The sequence below is a fragment of the Marmota flaviventris genome, chromosome 8 (assembly GCF_047511675.1).
Source record: "Marmota flaviventris isolate mMarFla1 chromosome 8, mMarFla1.hap1, whole genome shotgun sequence".
Taxonomy (NCBI): Eukaryota; Metazoa; Chordata; class Mammalia; order Rodentia; family Sciuridae; genus Marmota; species Marmota flaviventris.
The window spans coordinates 6,716,049-6,742,002 of NC_092505.1; the positions used below are offsets into that span (position 1 = coordinate 6,716,049).

General features: G+C 34.3%; 1 protein-coding gene across 5 annotated transcripts in view; it reads right to left on the reverse strand.

Annotated features, from left to right (window-relative positions):
* The window catches only part of Dyrk1a (dual specificity tyrosine phosphorylation regulated kinase 1A), a 136,288-nt gene that overhangs the window by 62,609 nt on the left and 47,725 nt on the right, over positions 1 to 25,954 (reverse strand). For all 5 annotated transcript variants that reach the window (XM_071615033.1, XM_027929107.2, XM_027929108.2 and 2 more), the window contains exon 2: positions 23,820 to 23,905. In XM_071615033.1, the coding sequence (XP_071471134.1) occupies positions 23,820 to 23,829 (10 nt within the window). In that variant the 5' untranslated portion in view covers positions 23,830 to 23,905. The remainder of the gene's footprint in view (positions 1 to 23,819; positions 23,906 to 25,954) is intronic.

Below are 25,954 nucleotides of genomic sequence, written 5' to 3' on the forward strand. Positions count from 1 at the left end.
GAAGCAAGATTATGAAATTATCAAAGGTCAATTTCCAACACCCAGTGAAGAATTCCAAAATCAGTAGGCAAACTTTAAAATTAAGGCATGCCTTATTTAAAAATGAATTCCCTGGCTCCAGATTCTTAAAACCACCAATCCTCCCTAATGTTATTTATCATTCTTAATATGTCTCATTCCTACACAACTTGTCTGGTCACACACTCATTTATGGATTCAATTCAAGTAACCATCAGCTACTAAATATTACAGGTGTACAGGGGGCAATGAACTGGGGCACAATACCACAAACAAATCCTCTCACTTCCTCAAAAATATTGCAAGTATATACAGGAAATAGCCACATAGATGCTTTTAATAAAAGCCACACTTTTAAAAACCTTCTACTGATTACTTCTGATTACTAAGTGGCTTTTAAGTAAGATAAACAGAAAGAAGAAAAAAAGAAAAGGGGCACTGCAAGCTGAAAGAAGACAATGAGTTAAGTGTCCAAGAACAAAGAGAAGAGGCACCAGGAAACACCGCTGGTGTGTAAGGGAGTTTCAGGTTGAATAATGTTCTCTCACTTGTTGAACTCCTAGCCCCAGGACCCCAGAATGTGACCTTATTTGGAAATTGTTTAGCTGAAGATGTAATTAATTAAGATGAGGTCATTAGGTTAGGCACTAGGCCAATCTGACTAGTGTTCTTACAAATGGAGAAATCTGGACACAGAGGCTCACATACACAAAGGAAGAGCCCCCTAAGGGTGATGCAGCAGAAGCCAAGAAATACCCAAGACTACCAGCAAAACAGCCAGAAGCCAGAGGAAAGACCACCAATTAAACTGGGATTCATCAAGATTTAGAGCATTAGATAAATTACACACACAGCAGCTCCTCAGTAGTGAAGAATAATGACAGTTAGACTAAACACTGCACAGAATCCACTTGACAAGATCAAACTAAGACTCAAAAGATCAAACTATTTCTAAGTAGCCTAACTGCTGCAGGACAAAAGTTAAGAAAACTTGTAGGAATACAAAAATACTTAGCATTCAACAAACTAAAAATTCACAAATGCCTGTCACACAATCAAAAATTAACAGACATGCTAAAAAGTAGGAAATCATAACATGTGATTGTGTGAATGAGAGAGAAACCAATCCAGGTTAGCATAGCTGTTAAAATCAACGGATACAGTTATTTAAAGGAGGTATTAAACTCTGTGTGTGTGTGTGTGTGTGTGTGTGTGTATTCAAAGTTTAAAGGAAATTGAAATTAAAAGAAAAAAAAAACCACTCAAGGTGAATTTCAGAAATGAAAAACTACCATCTCAAATATATAAAACACTCTGGAGATTAGTGACATAACAGATATGCAGGGGGGGAAAAAGAGTATTGATTTTGAAACCACAGCAATAAAAACTTAAGAATTCAACTGACCACTCAACAACTAAGACTGGATAAAAAAGAAACAAACACATGGAAAAGATTTCTAAAAATCAGCAGACCTTTACCAAGTTGAGAATCTAAAACACCCAAATATACATGTAACTAAAATTCTTGAGAAGAGGAAAAACAAAATATTTTTTAAAAAATACAGTCAAAAACTTTCCAAATCTGACAAAAACTACAAATGTACAGATTCAGAGGCTCAATAAACACCAAGCACGCACACGTGCATGTACACTCACACACACAACACACACGAACACACACAAAACTACATCAGTGCACACCATAATCAAAAAGCTCAAAACCAATGATAAACAGAAAATCTTTAAAAAAGGAGACAAATTCTATACAAAAGAATAAAGAAAAGGATGAAAGAAGATTTCCTGCAAAAAATAATGCAAGTAGACAATAAACATCTTTCAACTGCTAAAAGAAAAAAAAAAAGTCACTTAGAATTCTACACCCAGTGAAAATATCTGTCAAAACAAAAAGCAAAATAAAGACATTTTCAGATATATAAAAGATGAATGAATGTATGTGCCAACAGTAGACATGCACTGCAAAAAAAGTTAAAAGACATATTCAAAATGAAGAATAATTAAACCAATGAAAATATAGACCTACACAAAGGAATGAAGAATACCAGAGAATATAACTGCACAGTTAATGGTATGAGAAATTTTCTTATTTAAAGCTTATCTAATTAATTTGTTAAGCAAAAAAAATATAGTATGGAATTGATAAAAATGTACAAATAAAATCTATGAGAAAATAGTAAACAAATTAGGAGGACAGAAATGAACTGTATAACTGGTATGGTCAATACATCAGATGTGAACTGATAAATGATTTTTGTAAGCAGACTGTAGTAAGAAAAAGAGCAATAACTATTTTTTTTAAAATAGCTAAAATGAATAAGACAACAAGGGAAGAAAAAGAATCAAATTATAAAAACAAACAAACAAAAAAACTAATCCAAATAAACCAGGGTAAAAAAGGGAAAGGGGTTGGGGCAGGTCCATAGGGAGATGGAACAAGTATGAAACAGCAGTGATTGATTTAAACCAAAACATAAAATAATCTCATTAAATGCAATAGGTCTATAATACCAAAATTGACAAGCAGAGATTTTTAGACCTAGAATACAAATAATCATAAAGCAAGAACAAACTATGTGCTGCCTATAGAAAACACATGAAGACACTGGTAGGATAAAAGTCAAAGGTTGGAAAAGATATATCATGCTAACAATTATCAAAATTAAGACCGAATGGCTATATTAATATCAAAGAAAGTAAACTGCAGTGTAAAGAATATCACTAAGAATGAAGGCCATCTTACAATGATAAAAGAGTTAAACACCCAAAAAACTTCTTTTGGAAGGAGGAGAGTGCCAGGGATTGAACCCAAGGACAGTAAACCATCCCATCCCCAGGTCCACCCTCCCTTTTAGATAGGATCTCTCCAAATTGCTTAGTGTCTTGCTAAATTGCTGAGGCTGGCTTTGAACCTGCAATCCTGCCTCAGCCTCCCAAGCCACTGGGATTACAGGCGTGCCCTACCAGGGCCCAAGCAAGAGCTTTTAGGAACCTTAATTAATCTTGAGCATTTATGAACCCATTAGCAGAGCTTTAAAATACATGGAGCCACAAATAACTGCAAGGATACGCAAAATTATTAATCTTTCCTTCTCAATATTGATAGAACAAGTAGACAGAAAATTAATAAAGAGACAGATAATTTGAACACTATCCACAGACTTGACATAATTGCTATTTAGAGTTCTTTCACCACTACTATTTAACAATGTTGTTATGTCTTCTATGTTCCATGGAGGTTCCAACCAGTGCAATAAGGCAAAAAAAAAGAAACACAAGGCAACCAAACTAGAAAGAAGCAAATTGTCCCTCATTACAGGCAACATGATTATTTAAATAGAAAATCTGATGGTATCTGAGCTGAATCAATAAATGATTTTAATAGTAAGGTTGAAGATTATAATATCTATATATGAAAATCAATTTATCTATGTATTAGTTGCTATAATCAAAACTGAAATTTAAAAACCATTTATACTAGCATCAAAAATATGAAATATTTAAAGCATAAATCTGACAAAATTTATAGAAGATTTATGCACTAAAAACTAGAAAACTGGGGCTGGGGTTATGGCTCAGCAGTAGAGCGCTCACCTCACACATGCAAGGCGCTGGGTTCAATCCTCAGCACCACATAAAAATAAATAAATAAAATGAAGTTATTGTGTCCAACTACAATATAAAAAATAAATTTTAAAAAAACTAGAAAACTTGAAGAAATTAGAGAAAAATCCAAATAAATTAAAAAATATATAGCATATGTAAGGATATGAAGAATCAATACTTTTTCAATTCTTCCCTAAATTATCTGTAGATTCAACATAACTCCAATCAACATCCTAACAGGCTTTTGTTTTGTTTTAAGGTAAATTAACAAAATGATTTGGAAATTCATGTGAAAATGCAAAGGACCTTAAGTAGTCCTAACACATTTGAAAAGGAAAAAGAAAGTTGTAGAATTAACATTACCTAACACAATACTTATTAAGCTCATCATAATTGAGAAAATATGGGATGGCATCAAGAAAGACAAATAGATTAAGTAAACAGAATAGAATGCCCACAGATAGACCTACACATATGTGGAAAATTGATTTTTGACATCAGTAGGTAATTCAGTGAAGGAAGGACAGTCCTTCCAACAAATGATTTTATAACAACTGCTTACATATTTGTCAATCCAAAAATAGTGCCTTTGATTATATTTTGCAGCACCATTTACAAACATTAACTCTAAAATGGACCACAGATTTAAATGTAAAACCGGAAACTATAAATTGGATGTGGAGGGGTCATAGGTGGAAATATTTTTTAAATATTTACTTATTTTTTTAGTTGTAGTTGGACACAACACTTATTTTATTTATTTATATGTGGTTCTGAGGATCAAACCCAGGGCCTCGCACATGCTAGGCGAGCACTCTAATACTGAGCCACAACCCTAGCCCCAGGAAACCTTTTTGATCTTGGGGCAACTAGGCAAAAATTTTCCAAAAGCATGATCCGTAAAACAACAAAATCAATGAGATTACATAAAAAGTAAAAAAATCTTATCTCCAAGACACTTTCAAGAGAATGAAAAGACAAGTCATGAAGTAGAAGAAAATCTTTGCATACCATAAACCTGATAAAGGATTTGTATCTACATACATAAGAAATTCTCAAACCTCAATAATAAGGAAACAACCAAAATTTTTAAAGAAATTTTTTTTGAAGAAACAATTCAGCAAAGATGAGATCAAATAAGTACATACAAAGGCACTCTACTTCAGTAATCACTGCAAAACAACATGAGACATCACTACACACTATTAGAATGCCTAAAATTAAAGACTGACCAACATCTATGGTAAGACAGAAGAACTGAAACTCTTAACACCACCAATGGGGATGTAAAAGTACATAACTGCCCTATGATTAATGCTACAACCACTTTGGAAAATAGTTTAACAGTTTCTTAAAAAGTTATGCTGGGTACAGTGGTGCATACTTGTAATCTCAGCAACTTGGGAGGCTGAGACAAGAGGATCCCAAGTTTAAGGCCAGCCTTAAAAAACCTAGTTGAGGCCCTGCCTCAAAATGAAAAATAAAAAGGGCTGGGGATGTACCTCACTGGTAAAGTGCCCCTGGACTCAATGCCTAGTACCAATAAACAATTATATTTTGCAGCACCATTTACAAATATTAACTCTAAATGGATCACAGATTTAAGCATATAACTGCCCTATGATTCAGTTATTCTACTGTTTCATATTTACCCAAGAGAAATAAAAATATATCCACAAAGAGTGGATAATATTCATAAAACTAACAGTCCCAAATCATAAATAACCCAAATATCCCTCAACAGATAAGCCCTGGTATATAATATAATGCAAAACTAGTCAGCAATAAAAGGAATGAAATACTACTATTAATACAACACAGATGACTCAAAAGAATTACACTAACTGAAAACGACCAGATCCAAAAAGGAGAACATATTATATCATTCTATTTATATAAAATTATAGGAAAGACATAGCAATAAATCATGACAAAAAGCAGAACAGGAGGTACCCATAACCAGGGTGGGGGGCAGATTTTACATAAAAGGACAAGAAAATTGGGGGGGGGGGAGTGAATATATCTTGGGTGATAGGTATCAAAATTCATCCAACTGTATACTTCAGTTATGTGAAGTCCACTGTATGCCAAATCTAACACAACAGTTGTTGTTTTTAAGTGTTTTTCAAACACTGATCTCTATTTCTATTTCTCTCTCTCTCTTTGGTACCGTGGATTGAACTCAGAGGCACTCGGCCACCGAGCCACATCCCCAGTCCTATTTTGTATTTTATTTAGAGACAGGGTCTCACTGAGTTGCTAAGCACTTCGCCATTGCTGAGGTTGGCTTTGGACTTGTGATCCTCCTGCCTCAGCCTCCCGAGTCACTGGAATTACAGGTGTGTACACCACATCTGGCTCAAAAAATGATCTTTTATAGGTATATCTACCCCATGAAATCTTCTACAACATATCCCAGTACAGGGGAAAGCAATTCAAACCCCCCACTGCTTAAACCAAACACCTTGATATTAATCAATCATATTTTCCCACCTTAATAATCAAGGAAATGTCTCTTTTCAAAGATGCAAATATTTATAAAAGGCATGCATTTTTAAAATAATGTTTTTTTAAACAATTGTGAAACATTGCTATAGACATCTCAAAAATCTCACTTAGTACAAGAAAGCCATCAAGAACAACAGTCTCCATTTTCTATCCACCTTAGTAATCGAAATTTTCTAGTATTTATGTTACAGGTATACCTTCAACAGTCTGCAATCTTACAGGATCACCTTTTAAAAATCCTAGACATTCCTCCAGATAATAAGGGAGGGGGAAGAAGGGAGGGTAGACAGAAATACTAGGGGATGATACTGGTCGAATTATACTGCTATACTGTGTGCCTGTATGAACATGTAACAATGAGTCCTACCATATGTACAACTGTAATGCACCAATAAAAAAAAATATGGAAGAATTAAAGAAAAAAAATCTTTCCCTAGTCCCATCCAAAAACAGTGCCTTCCTCTGAATATCCACCTCTCTTGAAGGACCCTCCATCTAGGTACATAAAGATAAAACCTCACATACATTTGTTTTATTGTGAATTCTCCAAATCTAGGTCCCTTTGACTCTATGGCTAAATAAAATACTTCTATAAATTTGTTGTGGAATATGGAAGTATTATTAATAATCAAGTATTAAAGTTTAATTTTTGTTTTCATTCTTCACAAGTCTATAAGATTGTCCAATCAGCTTATCTGATTTAACTAGGCTCTTAAATTAAGGACACAACACTTCAACTTCTTAGAATATTTGATAAAAATATCTAAATTCACAGATTATTTTTGGTGCCTGCGTTTCAAGACTTTCAGGCAAGAGAAAGGATTAAAAAAAAAAAAAAAGGTAAAAGTTCTATGTTGAATCAACAGAAACAGAAAATGAAAGTGAGGATCACCATTTACCACAAAAACCAAGTGAAGAAAGGCCGAAGACAATGCTAGCTACCAGTTCTGATCTTAAAGTAATGAATGATACCAGACTTAGAAACTCAGGCATAGAAACATCTAAGACACTGAATGCCTTGATCACGGTTATCACCTATGTTAATAAAAAAATAATACCATAAACATTGCTTTTGTTCATCTGTGCCTCACACTAAAACATTCTTCCTTTCCATAACTCTTCACTATCTGAATCTTAAGTCATCCTTTACCATAACATCAAGTTCTAAAGGATTCCTCTTTAAGCCTTTCCCAGACCACATCCTTTTCCTACATCTCTATCATCAAAACATCAAATGATTTTCTTCCTGTACTCTTCCAGATAAATCCTTATAGTACTTGTCCACATGATCGTCTTGCATTTTAATCTAATATTGTATGTTATTTATTCTTCGCCTCATATTTTCTTGAAAAAAAACCTGAGTTTTCTATTTCCTATAGAACCTTCCACTTACCAGTACTAAATAAAGACTTACTGTAAACCAAAGATAACTGTACAAGCAATAGTTAAAATATCTGACTTATTACAGAAAGATAATAGTAACTGAGCGTAGTGGATAACATGACCTTCAAACTGAACCGAAGAATAGAACCATGGATCCAAGTTCATGTTCCTGTTTGCTAGATTACATGGGCAGTACATGATAAATTCTGCCCAAAAGTTTGTACCAATTTACAAAAACTAATATACACCTTTATAAAAGATCAAAATCAGTAGAAAAATCAAATATGCTGCTCATTGCAATGGTACTATATTTTTAATCTAGAAACAATCAACTTTACTGAACAGGGTTTTAGAAAACCTGTGCATAGTGCTGCTATTTGGGAGTTACATTTTAAGAGACAAAGCTAAATTATTTCCCTTTATTGTTATAAAGTATTTAATTAAATAAAGATTCTGTACAACTTATTTTCTATAATTTAATACATATATTTTGGTTACAGGTATTTAACAGGGCAATTAAAATCCTTATTTCCACTTCTGTTCTACAATCCGCCTGCCCGCAGTGAGTGGGAACTGCTGCAGATCATTAAACCCTCATTTATCAATGTCTCTCACCAGGCAACACAATGCAGCAGAATAGCACACAGAAACGGTCCTGAACCCCAGCAACAGCGGCTAATTAGCATAGCCTACCACTAAACCGACATCATATGATTGGAACTGTTAGTCAGAATGCTAGCCAATCAAACTAGGTTATGCAAATAGCCTATTTTAGTTGCCAGGGCAGAGCTACTTCCAATTGTCCAATAGGAAAACAAGCAATAAACAAGAAATGAAATTGAGCTTTGTCACATTTTCAAGTTGCTGTTAACACTTTCAGGTTTAGAACAAAATTAACGGCAACTACAGAATTAGAATCATATTCCACTTTTTTACTTCAAAGACAATACAATGATAAAACACACAAAAATACAGCTAAAAGTAGTATATCTATTATAATTTTAATATACAGACATAAGATTTTTTTCTAGGCTGCTGCCATCAACATTTCAATCCAGTCCCCCTACTCAAAAACATATGTAAATGTCTTTCTATATTCAAATACATTCTCAAACATTATTATTGTAGAGAAACCCCACAAAGCCATTTTTATTCTACAGTGGAAAGACTAAAGGGGCAGGTGTAACTGCAAGCATGCCTCAAAGTCTCAAGCTTTCTCAGGTTGGAAAAAAATAACGTTTTATCTTTTATTATGACACCTTTTAGTAAATAATTGTATTATATCATAATTAACTATATAACATAATTTCAAAAATAATTTTAAAATGTTAAAACCCAAATTAAGTATTAAACCTACAGGGCTTAAAATATACAGATTAGAACCAAGTAAATAATTCTCATGTCAGGGAACCAAATTCAACTAAGATGTAACCATAATATAAACATATTACATTCACATGTAAATTTTCTATTAATGAATAAAACATTTAAACCCCCCAAATCTGTCAATACATACTAACAGCTACAAAGATAGCCTTGAAGAACATCAGTGCTCTTGACAATTCTTGGTGGTTGTGAGAATTTCTTTAATCTCACAATATTTTTTAAAAAATGCTTTAAAACATGTCAAGGAGACACAGTTCCCATTTGTGCCTTATAAAAGATAAAATTTTATTTTAAAATATATCAACTTGTTCCACCTATCCTAGCAATTATCTCCACCTAAATGGAGTACAGATTAATCCCACATCAGAAAGAAGTTAACTGAATTTTAAAATAATTTTTCCAAAGAAATCCTGCAAATGTCTCCAGAAAGACTCCTAGTAGATGTAAAATAAAATTGAGACACAGATCAGATCTTGAGCATCAAATTCTGAGAAAGTTATGTTCTTCCTATCCCTAACATTGCAATTTATCTTCCCCTTTAAGAAAACTGAAGCCACTTTTCCAGTATCTTCAATCTGTCTCCACCAACCACCGACCATGTATATACCCCAATTTCTTCCCATGTTCTCTCAAGAATTCTAGATGGAATCTCTCAGAGCCCATGAAACCAAGATTGAAAAAGTCAGCTTCTTAGGGGGGCGCGCGGGGGTTGTGGTGAGGCCCTGGGTTCAATCCTCAGCACCACGTTATTTAATTATTTTAAATAATTAAAATAACCTACAACTAAAATATATACATATTAAAATAAAAAAGAGGGAGAGGGATCAATAACTAAACTTCTAATTTAAAGCTAAAAGGAAATTTAAAATTAAATAATAACTCCTCATTCTACAAATAAACTATATTTTTAGAAACACAGTGTATAATATAAAGATCCTACAGAAAAAAATAAAAAGCCCTCACAAAATCTCTTCGAAGAGCATTTATGAAAAATCAATACAATCAGTCAGGTATCAATAAGTCAAGTGATTACTTACCCATATGAAAGTGTATTTAAATCTAAGTGTTCAAATAAGATAGTTCAGAATCATTCCAAATGCTATCACCTCCATCTACTAATCAAAGCTTAAGAAAGATTTGAAAATCATTCTCTAACGCCATGAATTTAATCCATTCCCTGAAACACTCAATCTCAAGTACTTCAAACTTCCAACATCATTTTGGCCTGTGTTTTAACTACTTGGAACCTTTATGAACCTCCTTTAATTCCAAAGGATATAGGCGAGAGGAAAAAAAAAAGGAAAAGACGATAAAGTCAATTTCATGAATACCTTTACCCATGAATCTTCTATTTTCTGGTTAGTTCTTCCAGGTTCTTATGCCCTCAACACTGATAAAGCACTCCAAACTCAGCCTATCTTCCAACCACAGCAGTAAAAGGGCATTTTCCATACAAGTATGGACTGTTCCTGGTTCACCTCTCAAATATTCTTCAGATCACAAGATTTTTCCATCCATGAAATGGAAAAAAAATTAAACCTTGGCACTTCTACTTTCCTTTGGGGAGTCGAGACACAAGGAAACATCATCTGCTTGGTGACAGATGCTCTCGGATAAAACATCCTGAATTTAAATGTTGTCAACTTAGCATCAATTCTTTTTAAAGCCTTTTAAATTGTGGAGTTTAGCAAAGTATCAAAGTACTACTTATACAATCAGAAATTAAACATTTAAGATGTTTAAAAATATTACCCCACTATTAGGATGAATTAGAATCATTATATAAAATATACATTTTAAAATTTCCTCATTTAAAAAACTTTCCTAGGTATGCAATTAACCATTAACTTTTTAAAAATATACTACTACAGTCAGGCATGGTGGCACGTGCCTGTAATCCCAGCTAGCTCAAGAGGGTGAGGCAAGAGGATTACAAATTCAAAGACAGCCTCAGCAATTTAGCAAGATCCTAAGCAATTTATCAAGACCCTGTCTCAAATTAAAAACAAAAAAAAATTTAAAAGGACTGGGGATGTGCCCCTGGTCTAGTACCTGGAACCAAAAAAAAAAAAAAGTCCAGTTACCTTTTCTCCCCTATATTGTAAGAAATATTTTTAGAACTGATAACACCTTACCTACTATTAATACAGAAACAAGACTCTTTGTATTCTCAATGTATAAAAGCTATTATTATGTCCAGTAATACAGTATCCAAGATTATCTCAAATGACAAATCAAGAACACAGTTTAGGGTGAAATACAACGTATTTGTAGTTTCGAAAAAACAGCAAATGGATAAAAAATACTTTTTCCTTTTTTAAGACATATGCTTTGAAAAAATGCTCCAAAAATTGTGGGCAACCATCAAGTTTTTGATACCCTGTTCTGTAAAATAAGACAGCTACCACCATGTTTTACTGGACATTTTTTACCAAAGACTAAGCCCAACAGGTTCTTATACTACCCAAACTTAAGAGCTATACTGATGTTTTTGCCTATTATTTTTATTTGCTTGCTTATAAAACTAAAGGGTAAATTATTATTCAAATCTTCATATTAGATATTAATTTTTATGTACTGGATTATTCTTTACTCTTATGGGTCAGCTAATTCATGTTTAGGGAATTTTCTCTTTTCCTTCCTCTCCTCCCAAACATGGTCAGACTCCCACAATGGCTTTAAAGTAATATCTACAGCATCAGTTTCTCAAACACAGATGAATAGTCCCCCAAGGATGAGTCCAAAGACATGCCCATAAGCATACTAAGCCACCTGACTAGACAGGCAGCAGTATAGGTTCATTCTATTCAGAAGATCTCTTCAACCTGGCAATGCAAATAAGGGATTCTTCCTGCCAGGAATTCACCCCACTCAATTGAAGACTGTCAGTCCAAATGTTTCATCCACAAACACTAAATCTGCACTGAGTCCTCTCACTTGGGAGAGAAGCAGATGAAAGCAGAGGAAGTTCTGGCTCTTAAGTGGAGTAATAGGGGTTCACAGGTATTTATTATTATAATTCTATAAAACAAGGCATACATAGCCCTAAAGATGATAAGCACCATAAACTATTACTCTGCATCTGAGATTTTTAAAAACTTTCCTAGTAAAAGCTGAGCACATATTATGCAATTAAGACATTCTTAAAGCTATCATTACATGGTATGTCACCTCATTCCCAGTGTTAAAACTTCTTCTATGAATGACACAAACCTAGTGATATAATACATTGTGTTTTTCCTGTAAATTAGTTTCCAATTTTCAAAAGAATACAAGACAAAAACATGAGACTATAATTTTGAAATGTATGTTAAGCATATGTACCTATGTACAATATTAAAAGTAACTGATGGATAAATGCTGTGAAGTATAAAGAAATATGAAGTTCCAAAGCTCTTATTTTCTATCTTGGAAAAATCAAGAGAAATGGTCTAAAACTAATGGGTCAAGAAAGGTCTAAATCAATTTTATAAAATTTTAATAATAATCAACAGAAAAACTTTAAGAAATAATACAAAAATCTACAGGAAAAGAGCATACTGAACTATTTGGTTTTTCCTTTCAGAGAGGACAGTCAATAGTATAAACAAATCACTGTACTTACAGTGTTGGGAGTAATTATGAAAACTTTAGAATGTGAAGTGATTAAAAAGGGTTAACACCTAGGAGTGGGATTGAGGAAAACTGAAGTTTTATATATTACTTCCAGAATGGATTAAATTTTATTAACATGCTTGAGTGATTAATGCTTAACATAAAAGAAAGGTACAAATCTGAATTTCACATGTCAGTATGACCAGCAGGAGAGAAAGACATTGGTTGTAATTGGTGGTGCTGGGGATGAACCCAGGACCTGATGCATCTGTGAGGCAAGCATTCTATCAACTGGGCCCTCAACAACTTTTTTTTAAAGTCCTTGTAATTTTTTGTATAAGGAAGACCTAGATTTGTGTTAACAAGATAGGAAACACATTTTTTACCAGTCATTCCTACTTTGATAAGGCAGTTTCCTTTGATAAGCCAGAAGAATTTGGACTTTTTGGATATGTAATGCTCATTCTTGGAAATGTGCTTTTTCGTCCTGGTGCCCTATGATGTTGGAGGAACCTTGTGGCTTTAAGGGTCAGACATCTTTTCTCTTTAGAATTCAGAACTGAAAATCCGACCTCTACACTTTATATTCTTGGAAAAAACAAAGCTACTGGGTCCCTTTCAGCCACCAGGGCCTCACTGTGGGTCATTCCCAGCTCTCAGGGAAACACCAGCTGGAGCTGAACAGGAAGTGCAGGCACAGAATTAGAACCCACCTGGGACCCTGGGACTATCTGTGGCACATGCTGGGAGCCTGGAACAACAGTCTCAGCCAGTCGGTATCACCTCAGCCCCCCTGTCCCTGGGGACCAGCCCGAGGACACCCCGACCACTTCCTGAGCTTGCTCCAGCCTCGGCTCTCACTCATTCCGCCTCAGCCACATTCTCCACCACACCTCCATCTCGAGATCCTCTTCCTCAGAGCCCCAGCCCCTGGGGCCCCTTCTCCAAAGCCTTTCCCAGAACTCCCTATTGGTTTATTCACTGTCCTGGGAGGCCCGCAGCTTCCTGTGCCCTTCTCCCAGCCTCACTGCACACTGTGTTGTGTCTTTGCGAGAACATCATCATCCTCTTCAGCCACTTGCTCAGCAAGCACTGACCGAGGGCACGGTATGTGCCCTGCACGCTTCCAGGTGCTGAAGACTCAGTGACATCAGAATAAATCCCCTTCCTGCATGAAGCCTACAACCCCACAGGAAGGAGGGCGAACAGCCAACTCGCAAATTCATAAATACATTTGCTAAGGTCACGGAGTGACGAGGAAGTTAGGTAGAAAAAAACACTCTCTGTGCACACACTGTTGCCATCACTTCTATCCACTTGTCTCATCCTCACAAAACACTATGAACTAAGTACCACTGTTAACCCACTTTAGAGAAGAGAAACTGAGGCCCTGAGTGGTTAGGACACAAAGCTAGTTACCAGCAGAGTTGTGCCATCCACTCCAGACAGCACACGTATACCTAGATGGCCTGACCCTGACTTTTTCTTTCCCTTCAGGGCCACAACAGTGGCAGCTGCAGGGGAAGACTGAGCACTGACTGAGGTGTCCTGCAACCCATTCTGCATCATGGGGGTCTCAGGAGTGGCCCTGAGACCTTTATTGCAGCACTCCTGCAGCACTGTTTGGTCAACCCTACTAGCTACAGGGCTGCTGTTCTGGTTATAACACTGTCACACCAAACTCAAGAGGATCACTTCATTCTTATGTGACTGACCTGCAAATACTCTAACCACTTCACTTGTTTCTATTACTTGTCTCACTCCTGTGTTTGGCAATGTTTATTTTGCTTATGAACCCACAATTTGGGCAAAACTTCGCAGGGACAATCACTTCTGTTCCACTCAGAACTGAAGTGGCTCAAAGGCTGGCGTGGCTAGGACTACTACAACCTGGGCACTACAAGACTGGCAGCTGATGTTGGTTGTTGATTGGTAGCTCAGATGGAACTATGGCCAGATATTATGCATGATTTTCCCATGTGGCCATTTGACTTCTCACAACATGGAGGCAAGATTCCAAGGGCAAACATCAAAAGACAAAATAAGAGAGACAGACACAGAGTACAGAGAAACAGAGAGAAAAGAGAAAATCAGGCAGAAGCAGTATCACCTACCTTCAGAAGCCATGCAACATCTCTTCTACCATATTCTGTTCATTAGGAGAGTTACTAAGACTGGCCTCAATTCAAGGGGAGGAGAATCACACTTCACTTTTAATGAGGAGTGGTCCATGAATTGTCAGCCATGGCTTAGAACCAGCACAGGTAGCACATCCATTCTGTACCTTTTTCAGAACTTCTATGAGCTAACAAATATTATAAAATTAATTCCTTTTAGGTATATTTTATGGATGGTTTCTAAAAATGGAAGTGAACTTATTTCTGGTTCTAACACAGATCCATTAATATGAATCTCCACACTTTCTAAAAACTAAAGTAAGAGATACCCAGGTCTGAATCAAACTAAAGAGGCACCACTAAGTAGTTTCATGTAAGCCACCAAAGGAAAAGAGAGAAAGAGCCCTTAGAGAAAAGTAAAAACCCTGAATTACATCTTTTGAAAAACTGACCCATACTATCCAGACTTTAAGCAATCATAACTTTTTACACCAGGTTTCTTGCCCTGGTTTTCTGTTTTAGAGAATCTAATTTCTTAAGCAAAAAAATTAATTAAAACTTTACAATAAATAATGGCCATATGTATCCACTTCCTGGAAATACAAAAAACAAATTATATCTAGAAACAAATGAACACTTTATTTCACTTGACTCAATGACTCAAATCACTGTCAATAATATACAATCTTCAAAATTCATATCTGCCTATTTAATAACACATGTTCCTTTTTTAAAAAAAAAAAAAAGTGACTATTTCCAGACTTTCCCCAAAAAAGCTAATGCTAATAAGTTTACTTACATCTTATTACCAGGGAGGAAATTACTTATAAAGTAATTCTTGGGAATCCCTTTAAAAGGAGAAATATAACACAAAATAAAAGGTCATCAGCATCAAAAGACTATCAATGGCTTTATTCATATATATATATATATATATATATATATATATATATATATATATATATAAAATACACACACACACATATAAAATGGCTAAATCTAAAAATCTATTATGTTACAGGAATTATTATAAGACCTAGTCACTCCCATATAAAAACTTAAAAGCTACTACATAACATACTATAAACAAAACTGACAAATGCAAACTGGAAAATGTATCAGTAGTAAGTAATAAAGCATGAGTTAACACTAGAAGTTATACTGGGTTTGCATTCAAGCTCCATCCCTTACATGCTATGTGAACAGGGGCAGGTTACCTAATCTCTGGCTGAGTCAAGCATGGAAATTAGCATTATCATCAAGGGAAACTAATTTATGTAAGCAATATATACACCAAAAAACTACAATGATATTCTCTAAACACTAGGATTATTGGTGTTTTTTCCTTTTTTAATATAATATAAATCACATCTGAACTAATTTGAATTACTTTTAGTGAAAATTAAAAATTGGACTGTGGTGGTAACTATACATTCACTAAAAAATAAAATTTCTGTAATTGTGGGTGAATTTATGGTATATAAATGTTTCAAGGAAGTTTTATATATACAAGTTATGAAAAGGTTATGTGTGAGAAAAGCTTGACCTCAAAGACGGGGAAAAGATACAAACATGTTGGGTTTTACTTAATGGGGACAGAGAAAACTTAAAATATTTTACTTGTATTAACAATAAATGTGCATAATTCCATATGAAAATTTTCTTATGTTCATATAGAAGCAAGTAAGTCCAAATAAATCCATATGAAAAACAAAATGGCTAACTTTTCAGTTAATGTGGTTCCCAGAAACCTTTCACCCTGGTCACATGGTTTTTCCTACCAACCTTGTCCTTATAAGTCTTTTATGAACAAAGCTAAAATCCAAATCATAGGCACAAAGTACTAGCGGTCAAGTATAAAAAATCAGCATAATTCTAATAACCAAATGAATAAAATAGCCTCAACACAAATTTTATTTTGTAATTTACTTTAACTGGTACATAAAAACATAAGAAAATGACATTATGAGGTGACACAAGTTTTAAATTACGTAAACAAGATATGATTTTGAACTTAAATATAACTGATAATACAGGCAGAGCAAATAAAATTTGGGACATTAAACAAATAATTTGAGAAGACAGTAGTTTCTCAAATAAATGGGAAATTAAAGAAAATGCAAGCTCCAAACTTGTATAAATAGTCTGGTAACAGCTAGGAGGGGAGATAATAAAATATGAATAAAAATAAAGCACTTCTCCTGGGTATGTGCTATTACGCTCTGTGCATTACATATGAGGTATTATTACCTTTATTCTATTATTCTCCCTAGAAAGAAACAAATTTAGAACTTCATACTTTTGTTTTCTTGGTTACTTTTCTATCATACCCAAAGCCTTCTCTTTTGCTCTTGCAATGTGACTAAGGGTAGAAGAATATGACCTACTGATTCCCTACTTAGGAACAACACTGAAAATCAATTAGTACCCTTGTCTCCCACTCTCTCAAGAATTAGATCTGAACTAATATCCTTTTGGTCCCAATTAATGCCTATAAAGCAATCAGCAACTGCATCTACTTTTTTGTATTTTATGTATATTCACTTTGATTATAGAGAATGCAGCCATTACATACCAAACTCATTGACAGCCATCGTTAGGGTCTGTTAAGTATCTATTTGATGTCCCTGCAGTCTGGGTTGCTTTACTCTGTTCTCTAGTGGATTTTCTAAGAAGTGATCATAGAAACAAGAGTCCAAAATTCTCACTCATGTTCTCGACATTTTTCTTTACTTTAGGTATCCTTGGCTGGATATAGAATTTTTGATTCTCCCTGGTTTCCCTTGAGTATGTTAGACATTATTCTATTACTTCTGGCATAAAGCAACACTATCAAAATCAGATCATAATATTCTCCCTCAATAATGCCTTGGGTCTTTGTGTCTATATGCCCAAACAATTTTCTTCTTTCAAGTCCAGTAATTTTTAATAGAAGTTTCTACAGGTTTATCAATTCTGGAACAGTTTATCCAATTACACACTCTACCCTTTCCAAACATAATGGCAAATCTTTTTCATTTTAGAAATTTTTCCTGATTCTAATTAGTAGTATCAGTTTTGCTGCTTTAGTTCTTCAGGAACTCTTTTATGTATTGACATTTCTTTGCCTATTTTTTAATAGCTGTCATTTTCTCTGAATTGCTACTTGATCTGTATTTATTTCTTTCTAGTTTAAACTTTTCCTGCTATTCACCATCTATTTCTCTAAAGAAATTTTCTATTTTGATTTTTCTTTTTCACATTCAAGCTTCTAATTCAGATTTCATTTAAAGACTTTTTAAATTTTATTTCTCTTTTCAAAGTTATCAACACATTTCTAATTTTTCCTTATTTAAATTTATGTTGATCTTTCATATTTGTACCATTTTCTAAATCTCTCCGGGTTTCTTCTGAAACATTTGGGTTAAAAGTTTTATTTGTTTTGTGGGCATTTCTTTCTGGCATGCTTTCACTACCTGCAATATTATTTTCTTCTCCTTACTTCTTTTTTCTTATAAAAACTCTGGTGGGAATTTGACTGTGATCCTTGTCTGTGACTCATTTTTATGTAAAATAAAAAAATTCTTGAGAAAGCAGCTTTTCTGACTTTAATAAGTGTCCTCTTCTGTTTTCATGAAGCATACCACACTACAGACTCATGAATATGATCTTCCCCACTTTCATCTGACGTTTTTTTCCTTTACCCCGACTATCTCCATACCACTTCATTCAGATTCTATTCCCAGCAGTGTCTCCTAAATGTGGGGTTTTAGCCAGGAAAGGAGCACCAACTGGTTAGTTTTGAGCATTCATAGGGAACAGCTCTGTTTCAGAACTTACTATATACTCTAGGGAACTTGAAACATCTCCTCAGCTTCAGCTGCTGTACTCAAACTTGCCTGCCAAACTTTCCAGGGAGTCTTGGTGGACTAGCTTGGGGTTCTAGTCTCAGGACCATCCGTAGCACCTGTTGCTTCCTTCTGAGCAAATTCTGACACCACACAGGTCTTGTAGTTATCTAAGATTTGCTTCCACACACTTTTGTATACATCTCTGAGAGCACTGTTCACTTAATCTTACAGATGTTGTTCATGAGTTTTTTTTAACCAAACTAGATGCTCCATCTCAGGGAAAACTAAAGAGACTAGAAAACTATGTCCACTGTTATTTTCCTAGAATGCAGACATTCTTTCAGAGGTACACTTGGGAAATATCCCTAAAAGCTAACATTTGCTTTCACCTGGACCTTGAATAAAGGAATTAATACCTACGAAATTCAGTGTTAAAATGGGGCTAACCAAGGGCTGGGGGTAGAGCTCGGTTGGTAGAGTGCTTGCCTTGTATGCACAAGGCCCTGGATTCAATCCCCAGCACCAAAGGGGCTGGAGGGGGGGGGGGGGGAGGACCTCAAAAGTTTCCCATTATCTTTTACAAAAATATCAAACACTCTAGGGGCTGGGGCTGGGGCTTAGTGGTAGAGTGCTTGCCTAGCACATGTGAGGAACTGGATTCAATCCTTAGCACAACATAAAAAATAAATAAAATAAAGGTATTGTGTCCATCTATAACTAAAAAAAAAAAAAATTTAATCAAACATTCATTTATATTACATGATGATTATTATCAATTATTTCTATATAGAAGCTTTTTAATAAAAACATGAAAGATAAGAAGGAACAGAAGTTAATGAGGAACTCTTAAGCCCATTTGAATAAATTTATTAAAATAAGCATCCAGATTAAGGTATTTATTTTTGGGTGTTCGGTGGCAAAAAACATTCTTTTTTGCAAGTATTAAAGTGCTTCCTAAATCCCAAGGATCCTGCTAGACCAAGGGCATACAAAGAAGGTAAGCCATAGCGCCCCGTGGCATTGAGGAACCATCAGACTGGCCTGAAACTTCCAAGTAAATATATGCAATGCCAGAAAAAGCATTAAGTAAAAACCACTAGCTAGAAAGAAATAATTCTAAGAGAAGAATAACTTCCACACTATTGGAAAAAGGAAGTACTTGCTGCTTTTTATTTTATACATATATGAAGCATTTGAACTTTCTCCTCCACTGAGAATGCACTATCACTTCTATTTTTCGAAACAGAAGATCTTTTGTCTATAGAATTAAGTTTTATTTTTCATTATAACAGTCAATGCCGACACAGTTAATACCAAACACATCTTGTAATACCACCGAGTAAAAACTGGCACACATTAATCAAACACCTTTCTGTATCAAGGTTCTTAAAAATTTTCAAGCCCTATGACCCAAAGCTAAACTCCTAGGAAGCAATTATAACAAAATTTGACATACTGCCAAACATTTATGCACTGATAATATGTTAGAGTCAATAAGGACATCAAATGTAATCTACCACCAGTTCACCAACCTGAATGGTTATTCACAATAATCTCAATTAATCAAAACCGGCATGAAGGGCAGGGAGAGCTGGAAAAATATGCCATGTGCAGTGAAGACTAAAACTCTGGTTATATTTACTTGTACTTACCTGTATGTTTAAAAATTCCAAAAAAAAAAAAAATTTCACTGATTTTGTATTAAGTATAAAACAAGGAGAAACCTGAGAGCTAAAAATAAATCTAGTAGATTTATCATTTACTAAACAAACAAACAAACAAAAATCACTGACTCAATAAGAGAAAAACTGATATAAGCCAGAGAAAAGGAGAGAGATGCAGGAAAAGATGAGGTGTATAGGAGCATATGGAAAAAAATTCCAAAAGGAGGCAAACTGACAACAGGTATCAAAATATTAAAATGTACACACCCTTTGATTCTTCCAATATGCCCTGTGTGTGATGGGATTAAAGAAATTGGATCTTTTAAACTTATAGATCTAATTTCTAATTATTCTGTAATAAATATTACAATTTCTATGCTCATTAGAATCTAATTGTTCTAAATGAAGATTTTTATCCTACAAAATTCATTTTAAAATGAATTAGAGAATACAATATTAAAAACTGTTCCAAATGGTATTAAGCACTTAAAATTCACATATAACAATGATGACAAAGACAGTGAACAAATCAGTTATGGTTTTTTGTTAGTTTTTGTTTTTGTTTTGCAGTACTAAGGATTGGACTTAGGGCCTCAAATGTGCTTGGCAAAAGCTATCACTAAGCAACACCCCTAGCCCCAAATCAGTACATTTTTAAAAATTACTATAGTTACTTATAAAACATATATACTCTGAAACCATTCCAAATTTTAAAGTGGCTAACATATAACTATAATTAAAAACAATTTTAGTTGTTAAAGAAAGCTATTTCAACAAAACAAAGAATGACATCAACTACTGCATTGCAACAGATTTTCCCAAATAATGTTCCATGAGATGTTAGTGGGTACAAGTAAAAAAGTACAGAAAGGGAGATCTCTTACTCAAATAAACTGAAAAAAGTGCTGGCTTAAGCAGGCATCTTCCCACAGAAGCCTTTATGTAAATATGCTTGGTAATCTCCGAGGTAGTGCTTTTTCCAAACCTAAGCTCGGGAATGATTCCAAATCCTAAAAACACTGAACTTGGTTACTTCCAGGCTCACAGAATGACAGTGTCCTTAGATAAGATGATATCACTCATCACTAAGAGGATTAAATGGGCAAGGAAGGGACTATATGGGAAAGTCATCCAGGACAGTTACTTGAGTCTAGAGCTCCAGAGAGGAGAGGACATACAACACTTTTACCACTTGAACATCAATGGGTCAGCTGACACCATTACAATGGATGCTACTACCCAGAAGAGTTTTCGGGTTGCTCTAGATGCACTGAATTCAAGTCTTTAAAATCTACCATAAATGCAGTTTATCTGTCTACATATCTACCCTGTCCTCCAAATGAAAAGTGTGGCTTGATCCTTAAAAGCACAGGGATCCTTGCAGACCACCAATCACAGTACATGACACAAAGCAAACATTAGCCAAATAAATATTTGCTCACAGTGATTTTTCTTCAAAAAAATCAAAAATGAATCCAAATTCATTTCATTTGTGTTCTTAATTACATTTAAAAATATGCGAAAAAACTCTCAAATTTAACAACAGCAGGAAGATCTATATTCATGTGAATTAGAGATACATTAAAGTTTGGCTTTAGCTTGGGTTCAGTAAAACTCTATTTCTTCCCCCCCCCCCCCAGCATTATTAAGGTATAACTGGGAAATAAAAATGTTACATATATAAAGCATACAATATGATATTGATAATGTATATGGTGTGAAATGATTACTAAAATCAAGTTAATCAACAGATCCATCACCTCAGTTAAAATTAATGAATGTTGATAATCTTTATAAAGCTAAATAAGAAACTGGATTATGTCACAAATTTAATCTACAGAATTCTTCTAGGTTCTACCTTTTATAAAATTAAGTAAATAACTTTTACAAACCATTTTTACTCTTCTTTACTTTTTTAATTCCATTGAGGCTGTAAGGCTTTCACAAGTAAAAACTACTTGGGAATCCCTCATACCTTGTGAGAATAAACAGCAAGTTTGCTACTTCAAATTATCATGAAGGAAATCTCCAAAGTCATAATCATCATAGATAAATCTGAGACACCCCAAACATACTTTGTTCCTCTACTGACCTTCACTGAAAAGTGAGTACTACTTGGTAAAGTCAATGTGCAGTTTAGTGCCTAAGGAGCAATCTGAGAACTCACATGGCTTAGACATTCCTGCACCAAAAGTTCAAACTTATAAAATGTGACAACAAAAAATGTTCATAAGGGGCTAGGTTTGTGGCTCAGTGGTAGAGTGCTCACCCAGCACATGTGAGGGCCTGGGTTCAATCTTCAGCACCATATAAAAATAAATAAAATAAAGGTATTGTGTCCAACTATAACTAAAAATATTTTTTAAAAGTTCATAAAATTCTAAAACTATTTCTATAAGTAATTCTATTTATTTTCTATGATGGCGAGATTCAGCATCAGCATCATGTTGATTTTAACAATCAGCCATTGGGCCAGAAGACTGTGTTCCTAGCATACCTGCCGTATGTACAGGCAACCATACACGTGCACACCTCTCTACATGCACTTGTGAGAGAACTGTATTACAGAGATATCAATCACTTTGACTTACACCAAAATTAGCAATAGTTTTACAAACAGTAAGTCCCTCAAGAATGTAACATATTATTTGATCTATAAAGTACAAATACTATATTTAACAAATTTCTTCATATAAAACAGTCTACATGAAATATGATTTTAAATATATCACTCTAAAATAAAAATGTGATAATTATTTTCATTCAGAAAATGTGTACCAGGAAAACACCCATCACAAAAAAATAGCTACATCACTAATTCAATTAGTTATCTCTTCAAGGTTTATAATTACTTCTTTTCCAGTTTCAGACTTTAGTTTACAATCAAATAAGATCATCTCAAACATAAGTCTCCTAGTTTAACAAAAGGCCTCACAATCTACTTGATTTAAGAACATACAACTTTAAAAGTTAATTACATTTTATCCATTAACTAAACTATATTTTCAAGAATGTTCCTTAAACACATCCACATTTAGAATAGCATCCATTTTCCATATACAAATAAGATCACTTCAATAAGTTATAAAACAATCAAAAACATCCCTCCAAATGCCCTCACACTGCTTCTCCTATATAAATATAAAGGATAAAAGAGGATGAAAGGGAAGGTAAGAAGGAGGGGAAAGGACAGAAACAAATGTGGGGAAGGAGGGAATGAGGAAAGAAAAAAAAAAGACCACATTTTTAAGAGAATCATACACGAGTGCTAAATTCTTAATTTCATCATCAGTCTTAATAATAAATACACTACAAGCATCAACTCCTATAAGAGATTTGCTATGTTCTAATAGGATGAAAGGAGACATATACTCAACCATAAAAGTGAATATTTATTTTACTAACTGAAAGTCCAATTCCCGCCAAAGTATTAGCCAACTTTTTAAAAGCTTAAACAAGGGCAATTACTAAGCTGTTTGTATTAACACCGCTACTTTAAAAAAAAAAAAAAAAAAAATTATCAAACTGAGTCCCAAATCCAAGTTTAATACATATCCCAACTACCTCTGCATTTACTAAATAATTCCCCCACACACTAAATACCACCTATCAGAAAGCTCCCCCATTCAAAATATACCATCATTTCCCACATTTTCTTAGATAACCATAGTTTTACTGTATTTCAAAACTTGAGTCACCTGTATGCATCGTCTTCTTTCAAGTCTCATATCATCCTGATGGGGTGGGGGAAGGGAGGGAAGAGTCCAGCAGCAAAACTATAACACTGTGTGAAGAAAAACAGATTATGATAAGAGATAATGATGCAAGACAATTACCCCCTAACTGAGGGATATCTAATATAACTACAATCCCCAAAACACATAGCTAAAATCACTTCAAATTTGTGAAATTGGGTTACTATCATTTAGGCTTACTTAAATAATTTACCTTAATCTTCATTAATCAAAATCAACTGCATATAAAAACACAAAATATTCAGCTGCCAGGGAAAAGAAAAATGGTTTTACAATGTGCCTACCACCAATAAAAATTTGAATTTCTAGATATCAAATAAACATGAAGGTTCCATTATTCTATATAATTGGGGGGGTCCTACATTTTGTAATCTTCCATCAATTCACAAATTAATATGTATGCAAATTCACCTTCCATAGTGACTTACAATCAAGGCAGAGATAATGAAAGTTACTTCAAAGGAAACATTGGTAGGATATCAAGCTACCAATGTTATTTGCAAATTAAGTTCAAAGATACCTCTCAACTGATTCCCCAAGTTCACAAGCCCTCTTGCTCATTAAGTGGTTTCTTTTTATTTTATTATAATTCTCTTACACTACTTTCCTCTTTCGTATTTATTGCTTCCACTGTTATTTCATGACTGAGAACACATGATAATAGCAAAAAGGCAGGGACAAATACAGGCTAAGCCCTAACTTACAAATGAATTGAGTCAAAAAAGTTATTTTTTTAAGTAAACACTGAAATTCAATGAGTATTCTATCAGAAACAATGCTGCTTATGTTGGTCAAGTTCCCAAGCTAGCCAAAAGAAACATATTTATCCTAAAAGCTATTATTGGTCATAGGCACTAAGAACCCTGCAAAAGAAATACAGAAGCTTTACACAATTCTAGATCCTCTAACAAAAGTTCTAAATACGTTGTTTTCCTTGCTCAATTACCAATGCTTATAATTCCCTACACTTTATACTATGGCATCCCAATCACCAGGCTTAATAATCCTTTTCTCTAACTTATTCCACACTCCTAAATTACCATCCAAAACTCCAACTGCCTCAGTATAGTTCACTTTTGGTAAGTTATAGACAAGAAATTGAAATTGAAATAGTTCACATTAATATTTGCAATTTCCAACTAGTATGCTAATTAGCCCAAATGATGCTTTTACTAGTAAAAATCCAAATAGTGCTGCAAAAGTTTGTCAAAACCTATTCAGGTAGTTTGAAGAAAAACATTTTTAGGCAAGTGGGTCATAATATATATTTAAATCTGTATTTACCCCTCCATACTTCTGCTTTTTACTTATTTCTCCTACTTTTTAATAAAAAGTTCTTAAAAGCCCCAACTTTGTAGTCCCAGTAAAGCAACAGAACATACTTCACTGAGTGATAAAGTCAGGGAAGGAATGAAATGAGTGAATTTTTCTGAAATTAGGAATTGCCTATGTCTGAAATCATTACTTATATTTGAGACTCCATCCCTGAACAACTATCTTTCCTGCTCTGATGCTATCAAGTACCACTGTAGCCAACTAGCACCCAGTTTTGAAGGTATTTGGATTGATGGATGTATGAATGAACATTAAAAGTCCCTAAAAAACAAATGCCGAATGTCTTCTCTGATATAAGGGGGGTGACTCAAAATGGGATAGGGAGGAAGAGCATGAGAAGAAGATTACCACTAAATAGGGAAGAGAGGTGGGAGGAAAAAGGAGGGAGAAGGGGAATTGCATGGAAGATGGAAGGAGACCCTCATCATTATACAGAATACATGTTTGATGTTGTAAGGAGAAAAAAAAAAAGTGTGTCACATTTATTTGGGTAGAGAGATGTGATGGGAAGGGAAGGGAGGGGAAGGGGGGATAGGAAGGACAGCAGTATAAAATAGACATTATTATGGCTGTATGTATATAGGTGACTATAAGACCAATGTGATTCTGCAACCTGTACAATCAGAAAAATGAGAAATTATACCCCATTTGATTCAAATGTATGAATTGTCAAGATCATTGTACTGTCATGTGTAACTAATTAAAAAAAAAAAGAAAAGTACTCATCTGGACAGCTTTATTTA